Source organism: Peromyscus leucopus, chromosome 17 (genome assembly GCF_004664715.2).
Source record: "Peromyscus leucopus breed LL Stock chromosome 17, UCI_PerLeu_2.1, whole genome shotgun sequence".
Classification (NCBI taxonomy): Eukaryota; Metazoa; Chordata; class Mammalia; order Rodentia; family Cricetidae; genus Peromyscus; species Peromyscus leucopus.
In genome coordinates this window covers 2,843,532-2,868,748 of record NC_051077.1, presented here as the reverse complement: position 1 = coordinate 2,868,748, position 25,217 = coordinate 2,843,532, and the positions used below count along the sequence as shown (strand labels likewise).

At 53.7% G+C, this 25,217-nt stretch overlaps 1 protein-coding gene across 8 annotated transcripts in view; it reads right to left on the bottom strand.

The window, feature by feature from the left end:
* Positions 1-954: 954 nt before the first annotated feature.
* Positions 955-25,217, bottom strand: part of Atp11a (ATPase phospholipid transporting 11A) — a 112,083-nt gene continuing 87,820 nt past the window's right edge. The window contains exons 20-31 of one of the 8 annotated variants that reach the window (XM_028881292.2): positions 24,611-24,788; positions 22,968-23,070; positions 22,645-22,790; positions 21,775-21,834; positions 20,590-20,717; positions 18,395-18,530; positions 17,948-17,971; positions 13,066-13,131; positions 12,123-12,226; positions 10,486-10,651; positions 5,889-5,998; positions 4,769-4,856 (exon numbers count right to left, since the gene is read on the bottom strand). In XM_028881292.2, the coding sequence (XP_028737125.1) occupies positions 5,906-5,998; positions 10,486-10,651; positions 12,123-12,226; positions 13,066-13,131; positions 17,948-17,971; positions 18,395-18,530; positions 20,590-20,717; positions 21,775-21,834; positions 22,645-22,790; positions 22,968-23,070; positions 24,611-24,788 (1,204 nt within the window). In that variant the 3' untranslated portion in view covers positions 4,769-4,856; positions 5,889-5,905. Of the gene's footprint in view, positions 8,210-10,485; positions 10,652-12,122; positions 12,227-13,065; positions 13,132-17,947; positions 17,972-18,394; positions 18,531-20,589; positions 20,718-21,774; positions 21,835-22,644; positions 22,791-22,967; positions 23,071-24,610; positions 24,789-25,217 lie in introns of all 8 variants that reach the window. The other 7 variants (XM_028881293.2, XM_028881289.2, XM_028881291.2 and 4 more) reach the window with 7 other exon arrangements.

The window sequence follows — 25,217 nt, the reverse complement described above, 5'->3', positions numbered from 1 at the left end:
TGAACTGCATGGGCAATGCGAACCACTCAGGCGACCAGGAGCCAAGGATTCGGTAGGGACTGATCATCATATCAGCCCATCATACCAAAGCCTGAGATCACTCTTACTAGAAACTACTCAAGTGAATAAAGCAGCTTTTGATCCTGGCTCCTAGGTGATCTACTCTGAGTGTTCAAGTATGAGCTGGGCCCCAGATGCCCAGCAAAGGAACATATCCTGATATTCTATGTCCGAGGCATCAGCACCCAGGACATCCAGCTGCAGAGGGTGCCAGGGCCAAGAGCAGGCAGACAGTGAAGAGCCCAGAGGAGCAGAGACTCGGGGGCCTTCTTGGGGCTCCTCACGTAGCAATCAGACTCAACTGGGAATAGCATGGAGGAGTTCGCTAGCTGCCTGATAGTAAGACTGGGTTGCTGAGCCCCATGTTTCACAGAAGATAAAGGAAAGGGGAGGTGTCCCAGAGGTGGGGCACAGGATTAGCCTTGGGCTGGCTGCACAGGAGGGCTGGTGAGGAAGGCTTATGGCCCTGGGGGCTCTGGTGCTAAGTTTCTTGTTCTAGGTATACTCAACATGTACCCTCAGGCCTGGACCATGGTGTGGCTTTACATTCAGGCTCTCCAGAGTTCCATATGCTCAGGGATAGAACTGCAGTACCCACCACACCACCACCCTGTGCCCCCTTCAGTAAAGCTAAGATTCTGTCTCCCACAATACCCATTCGATGTGACCCGACCCCGCCCCCACCCGCCACAGACATGTGTGCTTACAGTTTTAACCAGGGTTTCTGTTAGCATGAAGCCACACACGTTTGTAAGAAATCAGAGATGCATCTTTTCAGTCACTGGGAGTGAACCAAAGCCTCCCGCACAAAGGCCCAGTCTATCAGGACTGCCTACAGAAAGCAAAGGCACAATCGGGCAGCGGCACACAACATAAACCTCACGAGACCTCTGATCCGGTTTAATTCACAATTTAATTTTCAAAGCAGGTTATTGGGCTATCAGTTAAACATTAGTGTTGGAGAATGACATGTTTAATGTACTTACTATATTTGATAATTTAAAATAAATCCCAGTACTTATGAAGATGACAGCTACAGATAACCATTCATGGTAAATACATCTTTGAGTCTCTCTTATTCAGATATCATAGGTGGACATTTTAAGTGGTAATGGAGCCACACATGATTTTAAGTCAGACAGTATATGCATATTAAAATTCTATATCTCTTGATAAGGTAAAAAATAAAGCTATATAAATTGATAGACATTTTTCTGCAAAATTAGAATCACACTTTCATAATACTTCCAACATACACATCTTCATTAAAGCTTTGTTTAGACACAGTATCAGAACTGCTCTCGTTCCCAGTCACCTGTCTTCTGGCTTTGAAAACAGAGAGATTGCATTCGCCAAGTGATCTTTTTCCCGTTTTTACAGTCATTAAGTGGGAAACTTCCCAAAGAAATGTAGAACACAAGCGCCTGTTGTTCTATGGCATTGCCAATAAATTACATCAGGATGAAATAAATGTGGATGGGTGAGTCCAGTACCGGTCAGTGCAGATACACCTTGAACTTGGGAGTTCAGAGACCCAGGCTGAGCTCCCTCCAGACCACCAGACACCTGGCTGATGCTCAGCGACCTGGTGACCAGGATAGTACAATCACGACATTCAGGAGCTGATCCTAGGAAATGTGCTCAGGAAAGACAGTCACCCCGACCTTCCAGCCTTTGTCTGGGCCATCCCCCCAATTGCTACCTCAGCCTTCAGAGCCCCTTCCCACCCAGGAGCTCCCGGGGTGGGAGCTTTGGTCTGCTTGTACTCAGGAATGGATCGCTGGGATGTAGGGACATGTTTTCCTAGCTAGTATGTGGCAAGGGACAGGCACCTGCACTCGGGATGGAGGGATGGCTTCCTTAGCCTGGATCCTGCTGGCTGGACGGAGGGAGCAAGGGGAGGTCCTGACAGGGAGGTGCACTTCCCTGGGAGGGGAGAGCTGGGTCCAGCACTGCAATGTCACCCACACAGCCCACATGTGAGCACAGCCCAAGCCCCCTTTCTAGGTGTGTGTGTGTGTGTGTGTGTGTGTGTGTGTGTGTGTGTATGCACTCGCGTGTGTGAAAGGAGCCCGATGGTCCCAGAGGGCAAAACCTCTGCACAAGGCTATCAGAATGGAAGCTGGGAGGAAAATGCACATGTGCTTGTGTGTGTGTGCACATATGTGTACATGTTTATACAAGCTTGTAAATGGTCATGACTGTGTGTGTGTGGAACAGAAAGAGAACACATATGAAGTCAGGCCTCCTGGTACATACGTGAGATGAACTGCTTGCAGGGGACAGAAGCATGAACTCTGGCCAGTGCAGTATGTCACAGATGTTGACATGTGCAATGCAATGAAGAAAACGCTTCCTCTGAGTTAGTTACGTGCTCTAAGGAAAGTAGAAAGCAGCCGCTGTGAGGTAAGGTGGAGGGCTTCTGCACTCACATTTGGTCTCTTGTTTCTGCATCTCACCTGTGCCCTGGTCTATTTCAAATTCTCAGGCACCTTCATTTGGTAATTTCCTAAGCACACTTTTAAAAGACATTGGAGTGTGTGTAAAGTCTGGGGTGTTCCTATGTAAACTTAGGCTATTGGGGGGTGTAAGAGAGTATCGCCACACCCAGGATGGATGCAGGACGCAGAGCCTGCAGGAAGATTATTCTGTGTTTAAGGCTGAAGGATGGAAGTACAAACAAACAAAACAGAAAACGTGAAAATGCAAAGGACCGTGATGAACAAGAAAAGGAAGTGTGGTCACACCCTCAGCACGCCCTTCACCTGGTGGGTCTCAGACACACCAGAGACACAGAGGCACAGGGCAGAGTCAGTTCACGCAGCAGGGACGGAAACATTCAGCCGAACACTCACCAGCATTTAAAGTGGCCGAAAATTCTTCAACTTAAAATATGAAAGCTTTAAAAACATACTTAAAAATCAGAAGATACATCAACAAATGAATAAGAGATATAGAAACAGCTATGAAAATACTTCAGTGCAAAGGCAATTTTAAGATCCCTAAAAAAATACATTACAAATAATTTGTTAACTAAACATACAGAGAATCTGCCCCTCCCCACAGGTATTACACTTGTACCCGGTTTGGGTTCTTAAAAAGGGCTGTAAAAATGCACACACCACTATTTAAGGGCTAGTGTGGACTGGGGCTCCAACCCTGGGCTGACACATGGCGACGCAGGTGGGTGACGGGGCGTGAGGGGTGTGGAGCCAGGGACAGCCCTTAGAGGAGCTGCACATTCTCCGTCTGTCACAGCTCGAGGCCATCCCCGGTCTTTGGTGTGATGTTTACGGTCACCCGACTCCCCCAGCTGCCGGGTCCAAGAACTGCTCCTTCTGTCGGCTGGTCCCCAGTTCAAGCACACGTTCACAGGGAAACCTCGTGTAATCTCGTTACAGACTTTGTGCTTCCCAGGGTGGAGACTCTCCCGTGCCTGCGGCCCTCATTACGGCCCCAGGTCTACCACGTGACTCCACGGGCATGGGGATGGCTTTCTCCCGGTCTCTGGCTGGCACTCTCGGAAAAGCTGCACCACACCGAAACGTCTTCTCTATGTAAGGTCTGTTGGACGCTCCACGAGACACAGAAAGGCCCGTGTGGGAAGCAGCAGGGATTCACAGTACAGTGGCCTTCTGACGGCCCGTCCACTCCAAGGAAAGCCCTGGATGGGATGGATCTGTGTGGCACCAGTGGAGGCAGGCTGAGCAGCAGACTGGAACGGACGAGTCCACATCAGCCCCAGACAGCTCTGGGTGCGGGACTCACCTACGGGTGAGATAAATACCTGCCTGGGTGCCCCAAACCGCCCCCTCCCCCAGCACCCCTGAAACAAATGATTTCCAGTAAGGTAAACTAACATCGTTCTGGGATGTGGTGGCTATCGCTACACTCCTGAGGACCTGGTCAACATGTGACTTATCTACACACATACACGCCATCTTCCACAGGCAGCCGGTGGTAGGAAGGGGACGCTGACGGCCTCCAAAGCCCCGGTGTGCAGGATCAGCATCTCCTCAGCACACAGACTCGGACATGATCCAGGGAAATGGCTTGTGAGGGGACAGTGAACGTGAGCACAGCAAGGCCACAGGTCCAGAAGACGCACACCACTTAGTGTCCGACATGGCCACTTCCCTAGCGGGAAGTGTGGATGGTTTACACAGGAAACACGTGGTCAGGAACATGAGGATGTAACGTGAGCGGAGCCCATGGGCGAGATGTACAAGGCTGCAGACAGAGGGACAGGGTCTTCTCCTCAAGTGACAGCAGAGGATTGACAACAGCAGAGGGTGGACACGCAGGCCTGGCGCGGCCAGCTTCATAGCTGCGATGCTTACGGTGAAGCCAAGCATAATGTCCTTCTCCACAGCCCACCTGTCGGTACGGTCTCCGGGCCGAGGATGATGATGCCTGTCGCGCACGGTCCAGACTGTGGTGTGCTGTGCCCGAGTGGGTGACCTGTGACCCCACCCCCACCTCCTTGAGGATGAGGGCGGGGCAGGTGCGGCACACACAGGCACCCAAGCACACAGCTCTCAGAGCTGGGACAGAAGGCGATCTGTCCATCAGGTGGGTGTTTCCAGGCTGGACCTACAGCACCCATACCTCGGGTTGCGGGAAAGGCCTGGGCGGGGAGGGAGCACAGCGTACTCTTCCCTCTCACACCTCAAGCACACTGCTCTCCCAGAGGGGGAGCTGCACGGGGCAGCCAGGGGCCTGGTGCCCTGAGCGCCCCAGCTCTGCAGAGAGGCCAGAGGGGTGAACTCTGAAACGCTGTCCCGAAGTTGAACGTTCTGCGAAAGGAACAGAAGGCCCGTCGTCAGTCACAGACCCTCTCTGGGGAACCCTAACAGCCAGTGCACCCCCCCAGCTCTTCCAGCCTACCCTGGACCACTGTGTCACCCCAGGGGCAGGTGAGAGGGCCCATCCCCTGCCAACTGTGCCTGGAGGCGTCTGCCTTCAGTTCTGGGGACAAACACCCTCGGTCTGAGTGCCAACGGAGGGGCATCCATCCCACATGACAGGGACAACACAGGAGGGCAGGGGGGCAAAGTGCTGGGGCAAACACGCTGAGCTTCTGCCCTGTCCCCAGCGGCCTGTGTGGGGAATCTCACACGGTCCCCAGACACCCTCGGTCTAGGGGGCTAGCCACTACCCCAGGAGAAGACGGGACCCACCGACTCAGGTTAGTACATCCGAGCCTGGGGGCAACATCATGCAGCTTTCATGCCCTCGGCCTACAGTCACCAGACAGAAGTGGCGGCTGCTGCCTCTGAGGAAGGGCCACAGCATGCACGCGCGGCAGCAGGTATCCAGGAGGGGGGGCAAAGGCTGCAGAGCGCAGCTCCCCCCCCCCTCCCCCCGGGGTGACCGTCCCCAGACCACACTCCGACCACAGCTGTGTCAGCTGGCGGTCTCCGCTGGACACTGACTTGGCTTGTGTCCAGTGCAGCTGGGGGAGACCTTCCTTCCCATTTCAAGACAGGATTACCCCAGTGGCTTTTAAGTGAGAATGTGCCTATCACAAGGACAGGGGCCAGCTTGTCAGCAAACACTGGGCACAGCGCACTGGTCACATGTCATCTGTATGTGTATACACACGTGTGTTTAACACTCCTCATATGCTTAGCTCACTCTCAGGTGTGACACTTACCTGTGTGTGTGTGTGTGTGTGTCTGTATGTGTGTGTAAAAACGGTCTAGTTTGTTTCCAGAAGGAACCACTCTTATAAAAAGGAGAGGGAACAACACAGCAAAACTTTGGAGGAAGAGCAGGCAGTCTGAGAGTCACAGCACACCGGCCTAGTGCCCAGCAGGCAGCCATACCGTTACCCAGCGTTGGGCTAGACACGTCTTGGCTGTGGTAAGTACTCCTTCAGCAGGGGCCTGTCGCTGTTCGAAGTGGCATCGGCCAGTGCTTTGAGTCGGGTGCTCTTCTGCAAGGGCGAGGAAAGACACTGAGCTGCTGTCTGTCTGCATGGAGGCCAGCGTAGGAGGCCAGGACCTGTGCCCTGGCTGCTGCAGACCCAAGGCCGCATCTACACTGACCTATACCATCCCCACACTCTCCACCACGGCAGGCCATGGACTCTGCTTGCAGGGTCTGCACACATATCAGTCGTGACGCCATCAAGGCAGCCAGAGCTGGCTCCAGGGGCTGCCTGTCCACAAAGGAGCACCAAGCTTTCTCTAGGGGAACAGACGGCTCTGAACAGGTTCATTCGAAGAAGTCTGCACCCGGAGAAGAAGTGGTAAGGTCAAAAGGCAAGTTGCAGCACCATGGGAGAGGGCCACCAGCTGGAAGATCCTAGCAAGTTCCTGCTCCCAGCACAGAGGCTGCATCCAGACTCCTAAGGCCACGGGCACCTGTGTGCCACCTCCTCTGCAGAGCCACTGGCAGGTGAGCAGTGGCTTCTGCACAGCCTGCCTGGCAGACAGGACATTCACAGGCCATGTCCTGAAGGCTGCTGGCTCCTGGCCTGGCGTGGTGCAGCTTTCAAGCACTTTCCAGTCCCCATTCACCAGTTTCTCAGTGCCGAGGAAGGAGGGAGCTCTCAGAGCTGAAGGAAGACAAGGCTGGACGGCAGAAGGGCAGGTGAGCTGGTAAGTGTCCAGGAGGAGAAGGAACCAGAGGATGGTGCTGTTGCCCACACAGGCACGGGGATGGGCAGGCAGGCTGCTGCAAGTGTGTGGACGCAGAGACTGGTGTGAACACACGCACGATGCTATATATGCAAGTCTGATATATAACATGCCCAGTGTCCGTCACGCTTGCCTGTACTAGGAAGAGGTTGAAAGCGAACCCCAGACATCTGGCGTCAAATCTGCCCCACTGAGGCCTGCGGGATGTGTATTCCTCCAGAGCTTTGCAGACCTGTGATGCTCTGCCGCAGCAGTGTGTCTGTCCGTTGTGTCTCAAGTGTAGTGGCAGAGCCTGTGTGCATGTGTGGTTTGCCATGGTGCCCGGGGGCCAAGTCTCGGGCCACGGGAGACAGGATCACAGTGCTACCTCCCCCGTGGCTGATGTCTACTTTTGCACAGGTCCAAGAAACTCAATGCTGAGGAAGTTTTGTCAAGAGGGAACAGGGTTTGCAGCCTGAGTTGACATATGTAATGTCTTACGAAGACCTTGTGACATTTTAGTCTCCCTAAAAATCTATTCTAACAGATCTTGTGACACTATTAACTGGTTAAATATGGTGTTTAAGACACATAGAAGGGAACTGCTCTTTTCTGCTTTGGGTGTTTCTCAGGCGTAAGCCCTGGTGAGGCAGGAACCCGATGTGGGTGACCCTCCCAACTCCACTGATGGAACTCATGCAGCCGTCACATTTGGGTACAGGAAAAATCAGCCAAAATGCCACAGCACTGTGATGCTGCTCTCTCCCCCGACTGCCCGGCTGTGAGGAGCAGGTACTGGCTACAGCCGCCACCTAGGGAAAGGGCCTGGGGAGAAGTTTTGTGCTGCCACAGTGGCCATTAAAAGCAGCACATCACAGGGGGTGGGGGTGGGGTTCTAAAAACCAGGTTTTTATTCTGAAAAGGAGAGCAGGAATCTAGTAAGTAGAGGCCAGTGACAGTGTGACTCCACCCCACGATGTCCTCAGGGGGCTTGAGCAGAACATTCTCTCCTGGCCTTCCTCAGTTTCCACACTAAAGACTGGGTCCCCAGAGCAGGGCTAAGTTGGAAGAAGTCTCTGTCTCTACCACCACGGCACTGGAGAACAGGGCCATGCTGAGGTCACCTTGCTCAGGCTGGACTGACTGTGTGTGTGACCTGCCTGACTGTCAGGTGTCAGAGCCACCGGTGTCTAGCAACGGTGAAGGCCCTGGACCCCCGATGGACACGGAGAGCTGCCTGCCGTGAGCCTCTGTTGGAGGAGGACAAAGGCCACCGTTAGTGTACTTCTCCCGGGCGGTGCCCTGTCACCGTGTTACCTGACGGGGTTACTGTGATGAATGACAAGACCAGGGAGTGCACTCAGGGTGGCCTCAGCACTAAGGTCTCCCCACCTGGTCCTGTGGCCATCACCCCAACGTGGAAGAAGGCAGAGAGGGTCACCTGTTGGTCAGAAACTCAGACCACTGGTGGTCTGGGAAAGCATAAAGACGGTGGGCTGCTCAACAGAAAGGCACTTGTTCTTGGCCTGCAGGCCGTAGTCCGGAGCCCGCGCGCGGAGAGTTTGAACAAGTAGTGGTTATTTAGGCAAAGCAGTGGAGGGGAGGGAGGCAGGAGAGAGAGACAAGAGGTAAGTTGGTTATAGGCAAACATCCTAGCACACAGTAACACCGCTGCCCTAGCTGCCGGGCGCTGCCAGGCCAGGACCCACGGCCCACCCCTCCCTACCCAGGCCACACCTGCCTCCTCCCGGCTCTATGCCTCCTGTGCGGCAACTGGGGACAGTGTGCAGTAGAGACGCTTCTTATAGGCTTCCGAGCTCACTCACAACAGCAGTGGGGACCTCTCCACTGATGGAGGGGATGATGGGAAAGCGCCTCAGCCTTTCCCACCCACCTTCTAGGGCCATTCCAGGAGATTCTTGCAAAGCAGCATCCCACAGTAGAAGCCACAAGTACGACCACAGCAAATCTCAGAAGTCCTGTAGGGAGGTGCCCTTGCTACCCTGCAGAGCTGAACTCTGCTCAAATGTATCCAGTCAACAGGGGGGCACCAGGTAGAATGTGCTTTGGTGACTGAAGCTATGCTATAGCCAGGGGACCCAGGAGACATCCTGAGCTGTGCCTCTCTTGGGGCCAGAACTCTGCACAGTGCTGTCATGAGCGTGTGTCCCTGTGTCCCAAGTGTCAAGACATTGCCTTGGATGTGTGTTCCCACATCCCCAGGCACAGGGAGTGTCATGAGCAGTGCATGAATGTTCATTCTGTCCTTTTACATGGGTGTTGCCATGAACACAGCATCTCTGTGCATAAGGCATGCTAAAGAACACACACACCCAGTGTCTCTGGCACTGTGAACCCAATGTCCACTGTATCACCGGGAATCTTTATGATCCTGTGTCCACTGTGTCTGTGTGTCAGGAAGCTGAGTGTCTACTGTGAACCTGGACATGTTGGTGTCAGGAAAATACCTGTCAGCCTTGGGGCTGTACTTGTGAAGAGCAAAGGCTTTAGGCCTGCGTGGAAGACAGCTACTGGACAGCTTTCCAGTTCCCTACAGGCTGGACTGCGGACTAGGAGCAATGAATGTCATTCCCATGGAACCAGAGCAGCTGAGCATTGACAGCTCCAGGACCAACGGTTGTGTGTGTGTGTGTGTGTGTGTGTGGTTAGGAGGAAGTGTGTGTGTGTGGTTAGGAGGAAGTGTGTGTGGGGGGGTCTCAGTGGCAGGTGGATAGCCTTTCTTGCTGTCTCTCATGCTGTGAGCTGAGGGGTCCCACAGTCCCAGAGTCAGCACTGCCTGGCACCGTTCTGTTGGGAGGCGCCCGCTGGGGACTGCTCCTCGCAGCACTGAGTGAAGCTGCCCACTCTCACGACAGAGGAGCAGGTTAGAGGTCTAACTGTGTTCTAACTGTAACAGGAGGCATACAGCAGGGAGAATGGCCGGCACAAAGTCCCGAGAAGGAAAACCGACCTGAAGGTGGGATCGGTGGGGTCGGGTGTCTGCTTCCCAACCAAACATGGCCAGCTGGCTGCACTCTAGACTCGGGTTCCACAGGTAGGGAGCCAGGTTGGTGAGGGACCTGTGCCCCCACCCTGGCTCCGTACTGGCTCTCTCTGCAGGAGCTGTGCAGGCCTGGCCCTCTGGGCACACAGGCCATGTGTTCTCAGGCTGTGTTATGGGGAAGTTGCTGGAAATGCAGACCCCACAGCCCTGCCTCACCCGGAGGAGGTTAAGGCTTTCAGGGGTGAGGTTGAAAGTCTGTGTCTTAGTGAACCCCAGGCAATCCCGGTGGCAGAGTCCTATAGAGGATTCAGCTTGCTGGCCAGTTTGGGAGATGGGGAACAGAGGCCCCATCCTCCACCACTTCCTCTTGTAAAGGTGACTTTGAGCCAAAATCAAATCCAACACCCTTAAAAGTGACATAACAATCATTTTCCCCCTCCAGAGTTAGGGAGTGAACAGAGTTAGGCTCTGTAACATGCTAAGTAGCTGCCAGATCACTGGGCAATAGCCCGGCCCATTAGTCAATGATCAAAGTAACAGCTAATTACACTTTTTGTGGATTTACAGAAAGTAATTTTTTTCTATTAATCTTTGTTCTCATTTTTCTTTTCAGTTGACTGTTTAGGTCTAAAGATTTAGTTGAGCATTGTTCATTTTGAATTTTACCTAATATAACACTTAAAACATGTGTCATTGCAGAATTAATTAATAAATAAGGTTCCTTCCCCCACCTCCTCTCTCTCGGTAACTTCCCAATCATAAGACAGGGAGAGGAAAGTGGCTGGCCAGCCTCCATACCTGAGTCCTCTCCGTCGCCGTGGGCCACAGCTGCCTGCACAAGACCTTCTTGAGGACATCAGGGAGGAGGCTGACGGTGACGAGCAGTGTGATGCCCAGCCAGGCAGGCCCGCTGGACAGCATGTGTATGAATACATAGTACATCCGCTGATAGCTGAGGAATGGCCTGGAAGGGTGGGGGGGGACAGAGGACACTGGTGAGACGCAGCCTGGCCAGGAGGGATGCCACAGCCTCATGCTGCTTCCCAAAGGCCCTCTTCTCCGTGCCCTCGGTCCCTGACCATGCCACCTGTGTGCTGTGGATCTGCCTCCTGGAGTCTCTAAGGGAGAAAGGGAGGAAGGAACTTCAGACGGTCATCCCAAAGGGGAGTGGGGGCCCCGGGGGGCCAGTGTCTGGGTGTTCTTCACACTAACAGCAGCATTCACATGGGGGTGCTGGAGCATTGACCAGCAGTGGTCACCGAATGCTCTGAACACATGCTTCCCTCCCAAGGAGACAGAGAGGAACAGGGATGGTTCCTGATGTGCTGACGACGGCGTCCTTGGCTCCACGTTCCCTGTTTCCACCCAAGACCTGGGAATTACCTTCTACCTCCTGGAACCACGAACAGCCCAGGGATAGAGTAAAGCCCCACCTCCAAGGACACACAACTGCATGTAGACTCAAGGTGATAACCAGAATGAAGTGTGGGGAAGGGTGAGGACACTCAGAGACAGGGTGCCGGAGCTTCTGGGAAGGTCATTCCTTACACCCACAACTCAGAAGAGGGGGTGCAGCAGTCATGAGATGCACAGGCCCCCACTGCAGCCTCCCCACCCCAGGACTTAGGGCTGCTAGGACCTCAGTTCTGGCTTTCTGGTTTAGGACAAGGGTCTGTTCCTGCCTCTGCAGGGCTCCGGGAGCCCTCACAAAGGTCTCCTGGGTGAGTGTCGGGGAGGGAGGAGGCTAGGATGGTCTTGTCTAAGGTTGTTCCTCCCCAGAACTGTGAGGCAGACAGAGGAATCTTTGCTCTGGCCAGGGTCAGGGCAAGGTCAACTGACCCAGGGAAGACTGATGGAGACAGGCCATACTGTGTGGCTGTCCTTCCCACTACTCTCTGGTCAGGGCTCTCAGGTCACAGGGCTGGCCCTCTCCAGGACCTTCAGTCAGGGTTTCATGTGAGGGTGGGCTGCTGAGGTCCTTTGGGAATATCACAGCGACATGGGCCACACTACCCTGCCCCACACTGTACCTGTGCCCCCAAGGACACAGGTGAAAAGGTCAATCTCAAGCTCCTGCGAACGGCATTTTGAGGTGATGAGCATGGGTCCATGTGGCAGCATCAGCGATGAGGCTGAGAGGAGCTGGTGAGGTCCACCCCTCATAATCTCGTCGTGACACAGCACGGGACCTTCTCTAGGTGCCGAGCAGACCATGCTGTTGCTATGTTGTGTCTCCCAGACGCCAGGATCGTCACTACGAACCACTTGTCTGCCAGAGGTCCCAGAATGCACCGTGACACCAGGGACACGAAGGTTCCGTGGGAACCTGCACGGCAGTGCCGGAGGCTGTAGGCTGTGCAGAACGTGCATCTATCTCGGGCCCTCCACAATAGGGGTGGGGCCGCTGCAGCCACATGGGGTCTAAGGACTCTTACCAGATAATCCCTCCCCAGATCAGGGAGAAGACGACGTAGAAGAGCAGCGACCCCCAGATCACAAAGTGGTTTATCCAGGTCCAGTAATGCGTGTCCAGCGCAAGCTGCAAGAGAAGGAGCTGTCAGGAGCGGCACTGTCCGGGCATGCGGAGAGGAGGGCCAGAAACCATGAAACACGAGGCAAAACCGAAACGCGACGGCAGAGGGCCCACAAAAGCTTCCAAGAAAACCACAGCGACCAACCCACGCTTCCACAGGAGGAAACGGCCAGGGTGGCCAGGCTGTCCCAGGTCACCTGGGACCTGTGCGCGCGCGTGTGCGTGCGTGCGTGCGTGCGCGCGCATCCTCCATGCTGACATACTGCTCCCTGAGAAGACAATTTGAGGAGTTTACATACTTTTAAAGACCCAATGTGATGGGTTCGGGGACTTTCATAATGAAGTTCTTCATAGACTCTGACTTGACTTTAAAAGTTGAATTTTGGGGGCTGGAGAGAGGGCTCAGTGGTTAAGAGCACTGGCTGTTCTTCCAGAGGTCCTGAGTTCAGTTCCCAGCACCCACACAGTGGTTCACAACCATCTGTAACTTCAGTCCCAGGGGACCCAAGGGCACTAGGCACCCATGTGGTGCTGACACATGCAGACTAAACAGCCATAGATCTTTGAAAAAATTTCCCAAATAGATTAATTTATTTAAACAGAGCTGTTTAAATTATATTGAGAATTTCAGTTTCCATCCTTTTGTAAACACTCAGCTCTTCATTTCCTTTTGAGCAATCCTGGAAGTTCATGTACCAGGCAGTGTACATTTGCCGGGACCCGGATATGGAGAAAGATGACTCATGACACCTAGCATGAGGTGTCAGCATCAGTATGGATCTGGGATTCCAGGAGCACAGGGTGAGACCGGCCGTGGCTGGAGCGTGACCACAATACTGACTCACCTTCAGTGTGACAGTGAACACCATCACAGTGAACACCAGTGTCCCAAAGGTCCAATTCCCAAACATCTGTGGAGACAAGAGTCCAAGTGAGTGCCTGTTGCCGCTCACCTCTCCTCCCTCATCCCGAACACGGATGCTAGAGAGCACGACCCCTGGCCTCTGCACCTCTCAGCCCAAGGATATGGGGCCTACAGTTTGCTGAGCTAGAAAAGGCAAGCGCTCAGGTGGCCCTAGGCCAGCACAGAGGCCAAGCCTAGCTCAGGAATGACTCGTGTTAGTGTCCTGCTGGCCCCTGATAATGGCCCTGCTGGGCACTAGCACATGACTGTGAAGAGTCCTAAGGTCTCAGATTCAGCAGGGAGAGACCTCACGCTGGAGTCAAGGTACGTGGTGCTTTCTCTAGGAGGGCTGTCCACCTTACTACCTGTCTCAAGAACAAACTCGGGGAACCGGCTGCGGTGATGGAGATGCCCACGGCTGAGGGGTACAGCTGCTAGGACACTGCAGGAGACAGCCAGAGGAGACACCAGAACACAGAGGTGACAGTATCAGGGAGGACTTCTCTGTGGAGACCTCAGGACAAGGCGGAGGTGGGCAGGCGGCACACACTGGACAAAGGCTACTCCTCCAACAGCCGGACCCCTGGCCACAGCCATGGCTGCTAACATCCAACCAATGAAGAGGGAGGACCAGGGGACTGCCTTCCCAGCTGGAACGCAGCAGGACAGTGGGAGGTACAGACATGAGTCACACTAAGAACCAGCACACTTCTCAACTATAGACAGACACACGTGAGGTCAGCGGCTACAAGTTCTTTCTCTCAGTCTGCACAAGCCTTCCACAAGAACGGTTCCCTACGCAGCACACGAGGTGGACACTGTTGGGGTCTGTGAGCGGTGCCTCTCCATGTTCCCAGAACCTTCTTCAAGTTTTACTCCAAAGAATCAAAAGGCTAGGAAGCCTATACTTCTGCTTCTGCTTAGTTTCCAATAAAAGAAAGAGGCACATTCTGAAGCTGGGCTTCTGTGAAAACCCATGGCCCGCAGGAGTTCTGGGAGCCAGTGGAGGAGGACCCCGGAGAGTTCTGGAACAGAAGCATTAGGATTTTGTGGAAACACTGACTGCTTAGGGATGCTACTGTGCCTTGCTCTTCATTCTACCAGAGAAACGCTTCCTCCTTGGGCTTAGAAACAGCACCAATAGAAGCCTTCGGCCTGCATGGGGGGTTGGGGAAGCTTCTAGTCAGAGGCCACTCGGTCGCACCAGAGTGGGTGCTGCTGCTGCAACCAGCAGGGAGAAACCAGAGATGCCGCACGGTCCTGGGGACAGGTCCCCATGGTGGTGGCTTTCAGCACCAATGCCCAGAGTCTGTGACGGATGGGAGCGTCACAAGCACTCGGCCACATGCTTCCCCCTGGGGCAGGAATGTTTTTACAACTCAGGGGCAGTAGACCGGCGGCAGCAGCCCACGAGGGCAGTTACCTAACGGGATGGTGGGGAGTGAGCAGTTGTTGGTTTGCCTAATGGAAAGCTACAGGTGGCAGCCACATGGTGACCCTCAGTGCGGGGAGGGGAACTTTGCCCTGCAGAGGCTCTGCTTGGCAGGAGGGAGCCCCACTGGCCCACCCCAGCTCTTTTGTGCCATCAGTTGGCACAGAATGAGTTAAAAAACACAGATGGCAGCAGGAGGTGGGCATGGGTGTGAACGACACGTGGATCCCAGCAGCACCTCACACCAGGCCAGAGTAAACTCACAGCGTGCTCTTCCCACACCTGTTGCAGGAGGAGAGCATGCCTCCCCCACTGCCAGGTCTCCTCGGGTTTGGTGGGCTATGGTAGACCTGCGGTGCCATGGTGGGACACCAGGCCCTGAGCCCTATAGGACACACAATCACCACCCATCACTTTCATAGGCAGATGAAACGTAATAAGCTCAAGAGAGAAACTGGAAACTGGTAGGAGCCTAAGGAACGTGCTCATCTACCTCCCTGTGCCCACGGTTCTGGTCAGCGAGTGCCGGATCACTGGGATGGCTAGATGTGGCGCCACAGAGCCGTTTCTATATAATCTTCATTTCGTTTGTTTCCAGAGGAAGCCCTCTGGTCACCTACCAAAAGTCACTTAGTGTCTTCTAATTCTCTAAGGATCTATGGGGTGGGGACACCAGCCCCTGGGCCGGATGGTCATACGCCCCAGTGAGGCCCCTGCTTCTGACTAGAATCTGAAAGCACGTCTCTCCTGACGTCTAACTGATGAACCAACACTGACGGTATGACTGGCTCACACCTTAATAACACACCTCCACTGATGGCTCCTGTTCCACAACACCCCGAGCGGATGGTCTGAGGACTGACACTTAGTGACGATACACCCTCACTGTTTGACTAACTGACCCAGACCCAACAACAGACCTCCATCTGTGCTCTGACCGACAGTCTCGGCCCTGCAGGCATGTCCTCAGGCCAGTCCCTCCTATCTGCCTGGGGTCAGTTCAGCCCTCTCCCCTTGATTCTTTTCCCTGAGGACGGGCACTCTCATAGCGTGTTTTCTGGTCACTAGAGCCTTTAAATCCAAGCCACTTTAACTTTTATATGCAGTAATATTCCGTAACAGATGCGGCTTTTGCTTCCTAAGGTCACGGTCGTGAGCTCTGCGCCCCTCTGGGCCCGCTCCACACCCCGCCTGTCAGCTGTGTGCCGGGCTCACCATGGACAGCTACCTCAGCCATGCTCTAGGTCTGTTCTGATTACTGTACTATTCCAGCTGGAATACCAGGCTAGGAACTCCCCAGGATGAGCGAGATAACTGCCTCCCTAGCATCAAAAAATGAAATATTTATGGCTTTGGATGTTAGTACAAAAAAAAAAAGATCCATAAGCAATTTTTAAGAAATTACTCATAATCCTGTTGTTCTCGTAGTACACATGACCTATGAATGTTCCCATGGAACACTGAAGACCTTTCTAGAAAGGTCTGTAACAGCAATCAACAGAATGAACTTCTGAATCGAAGAATCTATCTACAAGATGCATCCTGGTTCCCTGAGGAGCATCAAGCATTATAATCACTAGCCTGTAAACCCACACTCGGGATTGTCTAGTCACCCCTGCATGTGAGTCCTGAGAATCTGATATGCTCACACCCCCCAAACACCAGCTTAGCTACAGGCCTGGGGCTAGGATGGGGGGCGTGGGTGGTGTGCATGACTGGAAACCAGGTCTCCTCTTTGGCCTCCCTTGTCTGTGGGGTGACCATTCCCACCTCACACATAGGTGCTGGTGTCTACCCTCAAGTGTGTGTCAGGGGATGTCTGGTCTCTGATCTCCTCAGCCTGACCAAAGCGTGCTGCCCCACCATGCCTGACTCTGAATATACACCTGTGAATTAGTGTCGCCTGGGTCCGCCCTGCCAGCCTCCTATGGGAATTCTTTGTGTCAAGACATGCACCATACACGCTGAACCTCGACTACAGCCCCTCAGCGGCAGAGGCCTGCAGGAGGCTCAGGTGAGTCCATCTCCGCCTGTGACGCTTGCTTTCCAGTCTCACTTCTAGTTCTAATAATGGCAGAACTGTGGGGGACGGGACATTGCATCTTTTCAGTAGCCCACACAAGGCCTAATGAGAACAAAAGGATTGTCTGAGGAGTGCGGGCAAGGGCACCCAGGAGTCCTGAGCTCCCATGAGGGCAGCAGAGAGCTGGAGACCCTGCAGTCTCCGGGAAGGCCTGGGAAGGGAGCGCCCTGCTGCCCTCTTCCGAAAGCTCAGCCAGCCACTGAGTCCGTCCCTGGCACTCCATCCACTCTGAAACTCTGAGACAGCTGGGCTGAGGTGGATGCCACGCTGCTGGCCGGGGTCAGGACCTGACTTCGGGCTATGCCTCTCACGGTCACCTGGCCTCACACCACTTCCCCAGGCTGTGTGTGCCCCTTTCCCTGCCCCCCATGCCGGGGACCACCAGATGAACGGTGCTTGAGTGGCAAGACGTGGTTTGAGAGCGAACAGCAAGCCGAGGGCTGAGGGTTTAAGATACGCACGAGACGGGGGGATGCTTCTGAAAGGCTGCCTTATGGGAACTAGCGTCCTGGCCGACTAAGGTTCAGACGAGCGCTCTGGCACCATGTCTATGGCTGGTGGTTTGCAGACATTGTTTGATTTAAATAAAAGACAACAGTAAACTGCAGAAATGCTTAAAATCCTTAAAACAGTGAAATAAATTTTAGCACATCTTTGTGGTCAAATCCAGTAAAGCTGAACTGGGTCACAACACGAGAGAACCTTTAGCTGGCGGCAACAGAAACAAACACACGGGCAAACAAACGGCCCACACAGGCCAGACGCTGGCGTTTCAACCTAACAGTTCACGAGATCAACACGGGGAAGACGACAGGGGGTGGGGGAGAGCTGGGTAAACGAGAAAGGAAAAGCATTTCCGTCTTCAGGCTCCCTGAAGGGGTGGCTAGGGAGGAGTTTTCTCTGACGTCAATTGCAGTGTCTGTCTGCACAGCCATCTCCAAACCTGCCGTCTCAACTGGGCTTAACGCTACGCTCCTCACTTGCGTCTGCTCGACGCCTCTTCCTCTCCAGGAGGCACAGGGATGCCACCAAAGCAAGGTCCCCACCAGGCTCCTGTCCTTAATTTACAGTGACATGCAGACCTACGGGGTCAGTGGGATAAGCCCCTTCCACCAAAGCCTTGACAGAGACCCGGGGAGCAGACACCTTGCAGGGTCAGGGGGCTTTGGTGCAGCAGAGGCAGGACTGGCTACAGCTCTTCTACCAACAAAGCACACGGAAGAAGTCACATGTGAAAATATTTTCAAGAAATATTTTATTGGTAATGCACTCCAGAAACACAGAGAGGACAAACCCAGGGTGTCTTACCATGCTTGTGTTGGTGGTCATTATCTGAGGTGGGAAAGGAAGCGAGTGGCAAAAAGAAAAAAGCGAGATACGAATAAAACACACCCCAGCAAGTAGGCAAACAACACGCTGCTGTTCCCAGACAACTACAGAGCTGCTCACTGTCAGGGCCACGCTCACACACCGGGGAGCGAGACTCACAACTTAACTCCCACACCAAAGAACAGTGGCTGGATGGGACCACGGAGCCACGGGGATTAGCTCAGGGTGAGATGCACGCACGGTGTGAACCTGCCAGGCAAACCTCAGGACCGACCTTCCCCTAGCGCTGGCCAAGGTGACACGGCCCTTCCTCTAAGCTGCTCCACAGATCCACCTAACCACAGGCCGGGCTGATCTCACAACTGTGCCACACGATCACTGCGCCTTACTACCAAGCAGTGAAGCCACAAGGCGTTCAGTACTGACCTGTCCGTTGCTGGTCACGGTTGTGTTTTCAAACATGAAATAAGCACCGAAGAAAAATACCAAAGCGTCAAAGACGCCGAGAAACGTCCAGTAAATGAACACCCGCCAGCGGAGCAGCGCGTTCTTGGCGATGTCTCTGTTAGGAGAAGAGTGGGAAAACTGTAACCACCCCGCAGCGTCGTCTCTGCCCACATGTCCCTAAAGAGCATCCACTGTGACTGACGACTATGGCCAGGCACACACGCTCTTCACAGCAGGGTTCTCCGCTAGCTTCGAGTGTTTTCTCTCCTGCACTCCGCTGCCGTGTCGTTAAAGAAAGCCTGGTGCGCTCCTGTCTTCTGAATGGACTCCACACACAGCAGCACACGCGATCTGACCGGCTGAGAGCAGACCGAGCACCTGGGCTTGCTACCAACCCACAGGAGTGTCTAGGCCTGTTCAGTGCGCTGGGGTTTGTAACATTCCTTCTGTGCATGTCTGGAATAGCGCGCGCGCGCGCACGCACGCACGCACGCACGTGCACACACACACATACACACACACACACACACACGCACGCACGCACGCACGTGCACACACACACACACACACACACGCACGCACGCACGCACGTGCACACACACACATACACACACACACACACACGCACGCACGCACGCACGCACGTGCACACACACACACACACACACACACACACACACACACACACACTCACTCTTCCTCAAGCTTCAAGGTCTCATAAATGGCTAACCATTGTAATAAAGCCCCAAAGCCTGTGACATGGGGTCCCGTGGAACTGGACAGGGAAGGCTGTCTGATGTTATGTGGCTTCTGAAACTACACAGGTGCAAAGACCTCACAGAAGTAAGCACACACGTGTGTACAAACATGAATTAGACAAAGGACCCAGGGAAACCTGAATGAGGCAGGTGCAGGATGACAATGTAGCCAGTCCCCAGCGGCTGCTACACTGCAGTACCCAACTGATTATGACTGGGAGAAACCGGCCAAGAGCAGGAAATCTCCTTGTTTTGTCTTAGGATGGAAAGACTACAGAGAAACGTTGTATCTGTCAGAAACCCTGGGCAGTTCTGAAATAGTATAATCGCCTTAATACTAAGAAATGAATTCACTGGGGCCAGAGCAGATGAGGGTTCCACTCCTGGCTTTCTCATCTCTACCAAGCAGCGGGATGTGGGGGGATTCACATGTGCATTCAAGCCCAGTGTAGACCCCATCACCGTGGAGCATACTCTGGGACACTGCCTGGCTGTGCAAATACCATCCCGTGGAAGCAAGTGAACCCCAGCTTTGAAACCATGCCCCCAGGAGCTGACTGGTGGATTCTGCTTTCTCTGTCCCCTGTGCTGCACACAAGAGTTGCTACGGCTCACACCTGTGCAGGGCAGAGGACACACCTGTACAGGGCAGAGGACACACCTGTACAGGGCAGAGGACACACCTGTGCAGGGCGGAGGACACACCTGTACAGGGCAGAGGACACACCTGTACAGGGCGGAGGACACACCTGTACAGGGTAGAGGACACACCTGTGCAGGGCGGAGGACACACCTGTACAGGGCAGAGGACACACCTGTACAGGGCAGAGGACACACCTGTGCAGGGCGGAGGACACACCTGTACAGGGCAGAGGACACACCTGTGCAGGGCGGAGGACACACCTGTACAGGGTAGAGGACACACCTGTGCAGGGCGGAGGACACACCTGTACAGGGCGGAGGACACACCTGTGCAGGGCAGGGGCTCACACCTGTACAGGGCAGGAGCTCACACCTGTACAGGGCAGAGGACACACCTGTACAGGGCAGAGGACACACCTGTGCAGGGGAGAGGACACACCTGTGCAGGGCAGGGGCTCACACCTGTACAGGGCAGGAGCTCACACCTGTACAGGGCAGAGGACACACCTGTACAGGGCAGGAGCTCACACCTGTACAGGGCAGAGGACACACCTGTACAGGGCAGAGGACACACCTGTACAGGGCAGAGGACACACCTGTGCAGGGCAGAGGACACACCTGTGCAGGGCAGAGGACACACCTGGGCAGGGCAGAGGACACACCTGTACAGGGCGGAGGACACACCTGTACAGGGCAGGGGTTCACACCTGTTCAGGGCGGAGGACACACCTGTACAGGGCAGGGGCTCACACCTGTACAGGGCAGGGGACACACCTGTACAGGGACGGGTCTCTCTTGAGCACTTCAATGCCCACGTGCTGCTCCATGAGGCTGTACAGGAGAATCGGGAGGGAAGTGAAGCTGATGTTGTAGAGAGTCAGATACGCAGTATCGTACAAAGTCTGCAAAAGGAGAAGCTATCTGAGTGGGGCTCCGGGTGGCTTTAACAGACCAACGTTAGGAGTTAGCACATTACTCTGTGTGTGTGTGTGTGTGTGTGTGTGTGTGTGTGTGTGTGTGTGTGTGCGCGTGTACATGCCAGGGGTCGGCATCAGGTGACCTGGAGCTCACTGATTCAGCTGGAGGGGTTAGCCAATGTGCCCCGGGTGTCCTCCTGCCTATTTCCTTACCACTGGCTTATGCCGCTATACCCAGCTTGGTATAGGTGCTGGGGATCTGAACTCAGGTCCTCAGGCTTTTACAACAAGAACTTTACCAACTGAGCCACTCCCCTAGGCCCTGAGTACGTTACTCTTCAACCTATAAAGAAGCTTGGACATATAGGAAGTGCCCCTAAAACATGCAAATGCCACTATTCTACAGAGACAGACCACTGGGACAGACTTCAAACTCCATGACGTAAATTCATCAGGTTTAAAATTCAGGTCCAGGCAGAGCTTGGACCCCAAATTTTGCAGTTCTGTTCACTTTCACATTTTCTAGCTTCCATGAGCCTGGTCCTGGTGGCTCCAGATATAAGCCATTGACCACTGTCCATCTGAGCACATGGTGCAATGTGTGGGGACAGGAAAGTGTCTGCCCAGGCAGCAAGTACTGAGCCCCCCCCCCCCCCCCAGGCCACATCTGTCTCATCCTGCATACTTCAGTGCCTCAGATCCAAGATGGCCCCCACACCCATGAAGGTTCCGGTGTGGGGGCAACCCCTCCAATGTCACCATACAGCCCAACCCAGATGCCCATCAGCGATGTCATAGAGGCTTGTGTTTAGGAACATGTCAGCCTCATGACATTCAGTCTGGGGGCCGCCAACTCCTCAGCTCCATAGCCTGATCCTTCACCTTTGTTGACAGGCCCTGGGCAGCAGGATGGATGCACCTGGGCCCCCAGATCTCCATGGGGGTCTGTCTGCATGTTCCTGAAGAGTGTTCCCTCACTACAGCCACCCGCTGGGAAGGAAGACAAGACTGATGAGCTTCCAACTCATGACATCAGACTGACCTGCTGTGAAAATCCGCAGAAGAACTGGTACAAAAACTGAGGGAAAATGAAGCAGACATTCTGAAAGGCAAGTCAGGCCATTAGTTCAAGGGCACTCCTCAGAGATGCACGGGCTTGCCTAGAGCTCACAAGCCATGGTCAACACACTAGGTCACATGGGGGACTGTCCCAGCCTGGTGGGCTTTGGAAATGCTTCTCTTCCCTGTGTGGTAACTGAAATGGACACATCCATAGGGCGGCCCTGGTGATCACAGGCAGCGGAAGGTGACACTCTGGCTTAAGAGGGAAGGCAGCAGCAACAGAGAGGCCAGCAGCAAGGACCTGTCTGTGTGGAGAGGACCGCAGGGACCTGTCTGCACGGAGAGGACTGCAGGGACCTGTCTGCGTGGAGAGGACTGCAGGGACCTGTCTGCGTGGAGAGGACTGCGGGGACCTGTCTGCGTGGAGAGGACTGCGGGGACCTGTCTGCGTGGAGAGGACTGCGGGGACCTGTCTGCGTGGAGAGGACCGCGGGGACCTGTCTGCGTGGAGAGGACCGCGGGGACCTGTGTGCGTGGAGAGGACCGCGGGGACCTGTCTGCACGGAGAGGACTGCGGGGACCTGTCTGCACGGAGAGGACTGCGGGGACCTGTGTGCGTGGAGAGGACTGCGGGGACCTGTCTGCACGGAGAACACTGCTCAAGCGCCGCACAACTCTCCCTTCTGGCTCTATGTTAAACTCGGGGAAGGTTCAAGAAGTGTCAGGAATCCTGTCACAGGAACAACCACCTTCCTGATGGTCACTTCTTTTTGCGGATAAATGACTCCAGAAACATTAAGTCGCCTGATGAAGGTCTCACACCACTGAAACTGAGAGGAGAACTCCCTACCTTATAAAAGAAGTATTGCACAAGCTCAGATATCCTGATATAATAAAAATGCCCGTGAACAAGAAGCATCTTCTTCAAGTGCTTAAACTTGGGTATTGCATAGTCGCTGTTCCTTGCAGCTTGGCGACCCTCCTTCCCGATGACGCCTAGAACGAAGGGTGAATATGCCTGTCACCAGAGCCAGCTAAGCCCAGGGGACCACTGCCCTGTGTCCCCTTGCAAAAGCACAAGTCACAGGTAGAGACCCAAGGTCCCTCTGCATGCTATGACACAGCCTTTGTCTACCTACAGTGCAAATCTCAACTGGAGCAGCAAGGGCTTACCTATGCCCACGTGCGCCTCCAGGATCATACTGACATCATTTGCACCGTCACCGATCGCTAAGGTAATAGGGTGCTCTTTTGAAAATTTGATTAACTTAACAATCTGGAAAAGAAAAGAAAAAAACGTGTTTATCTTCTCTGTTTGGATTTTGTTCGGGTTATTGACTGGGCAGAAGCAACGACATAAAGCTGGTGTAGGTCACAGGATATTATCTGCTTACAGCTCATTTATAGCTCTCACACTATTTCCTCCATACGGGATCACATCGCCTCGTAACAACTAAGGTGTGATCAATGACATGACTTCACCAAGGCAGGAGGACAAAATTAGAGTCATGTTCAGGTATTGGAAAAGCCCGGGACCAATGCCAGCACTGCAGTCTGCAAGAAGGTGCCATAATTCCATGCTACTTGATATCAAACAATTTTTAAAGAAGCTGTTTCTAATGCTATTTTAATTTTCAAACCTGTCATGTGTAAAAATCAAATATGTCAACTAATACAATAAGTACTCTTCATGATTTCTTTCTCAATTTCCAAGTCCATTTTCTTATAGACCTCCCTGCATGCACTGTGTTTATGGACAATGCACTCCCCCATGCACTGTGCTTATGGACAATGACTTCCCCATGCACTGTGCTTATGGACAATGCACTTCCCCATGCACTGTGTTTATGGACAATGCACTTTCCCATGCACTGTGCTTAAGAACAATGCACTCCCCCATGCACTGTGCTTATGGACAATGCACTCCCCCATGCACTGTGCTTATGGACAATGACTTCCCCATGCACTGTGCTTATGGACAATGCACTTCCCCGTGCACTGTGCTTAAGTACAATACATTAGGATATGAGACAGAAGAAGGGAAACTATAGATTGCTTTCTTGTTTCAAGACAAGGAATGGAAGTATACATGCATTTGTATAAATCAATTGAGAAGCCCACAATAGCAGTGGAAATCTCAGGGAAACAATTACAGAAAGTTTACATGGAGTCAAGCACAGAAGAGGGAAGCCATTGCCTGCCTTCTCTGAGAACTTCCCAGGCACATTCTGGTTGTCTCTAGTGACAGAGGCTAATTGGAGTATTGAATTTGAAAGAGCACCTTCCTGAACCTGGCTCTCTGCACATGCACTCAACCTTTATGGCTGGGTCACCTGAGAGGACCCGATTTCCTTATAAGCAGTTCAAGGAGGCATTCTGCACCTGAAGCATGCTACTGTGAAGCTGCATCTCATTCAGTTTATGGACACTGGAAAGACCCCAGGCTCATGTATGCATTCCACAGTACATCTGACGTACTTAAAAAGAGAATCTGGGCACGCTCCCACAAGAACAGGGAGAGTGCAGAGGACTGTCTGGAGTCCAAAGGAGGAGAGTCAAGTCCTGACTGCCACTGGCACACTGAAGGTGCTCGGTGAAGGCAAATTCCCTTCCCCACACCCTTGGGTAGACTCCCAAGGCACTAGAGCACCTCTCTAGGAGGGTCCATCCATGCCCGACCCTCAAGGAGAATCTAAGACTCCGGTTTGAAATTTCTATGCCTCCCTAATTGTTTAGCAATCAGAGCCAGTGAGACTTAAGCTAAGGCTTTCTCCGCATGCCGACCCCCCATGGCCCACTACTGGGCAGTCCATGACCTGGGCCTTCTGTAAGGGTGCCATCCGGCAGCACAGCACTGCACTGCAGTTCCTGCAGATCTCCAGGAAGAGTTCTCGGTAGTTGCCCGAGGAGCTGCCATCCTCTCGGGGCTTCATTATCAAGGACAGCGCGGCTCCATCGATGATCAGGCCATAGTCGTGCATATCTGTCGAAAGGCTGTCATGCACACAGAAGGGAGGGAAGGTCACTCATCACCACTCTAGTTCAGGACACCAGACACCGGGGCATCTGCGTGGCACCAGTCCGTGGATCAGACGCGCACGGTTCTCCTTTCGTCCCTACGCTCGTCACAGAACGGGAGCCACCTCTTTGACTAGACTGTGAAGTCACATTGTAGTGACAAGTCCTTGGGAGTTGGTGTGTCAGTCTCATACTGAGGCTCCACAAGGCGGGCTTGGGGGGGCAGAGCTTCACTTCTGGTCTCCATGCCGCCTCCCTCTACCTGTATGGCTAATCCATCCTGGGCTTTCTGCCCTGGTGGCGTCACTATGAGAACACGGTCAAAGTCTCCCTTGGCTGGGCTATAAAGATTCGCTTTTTTTTTTTAAATCACTTTAAATCATGTGTAACCTGTGTGTAGGTATG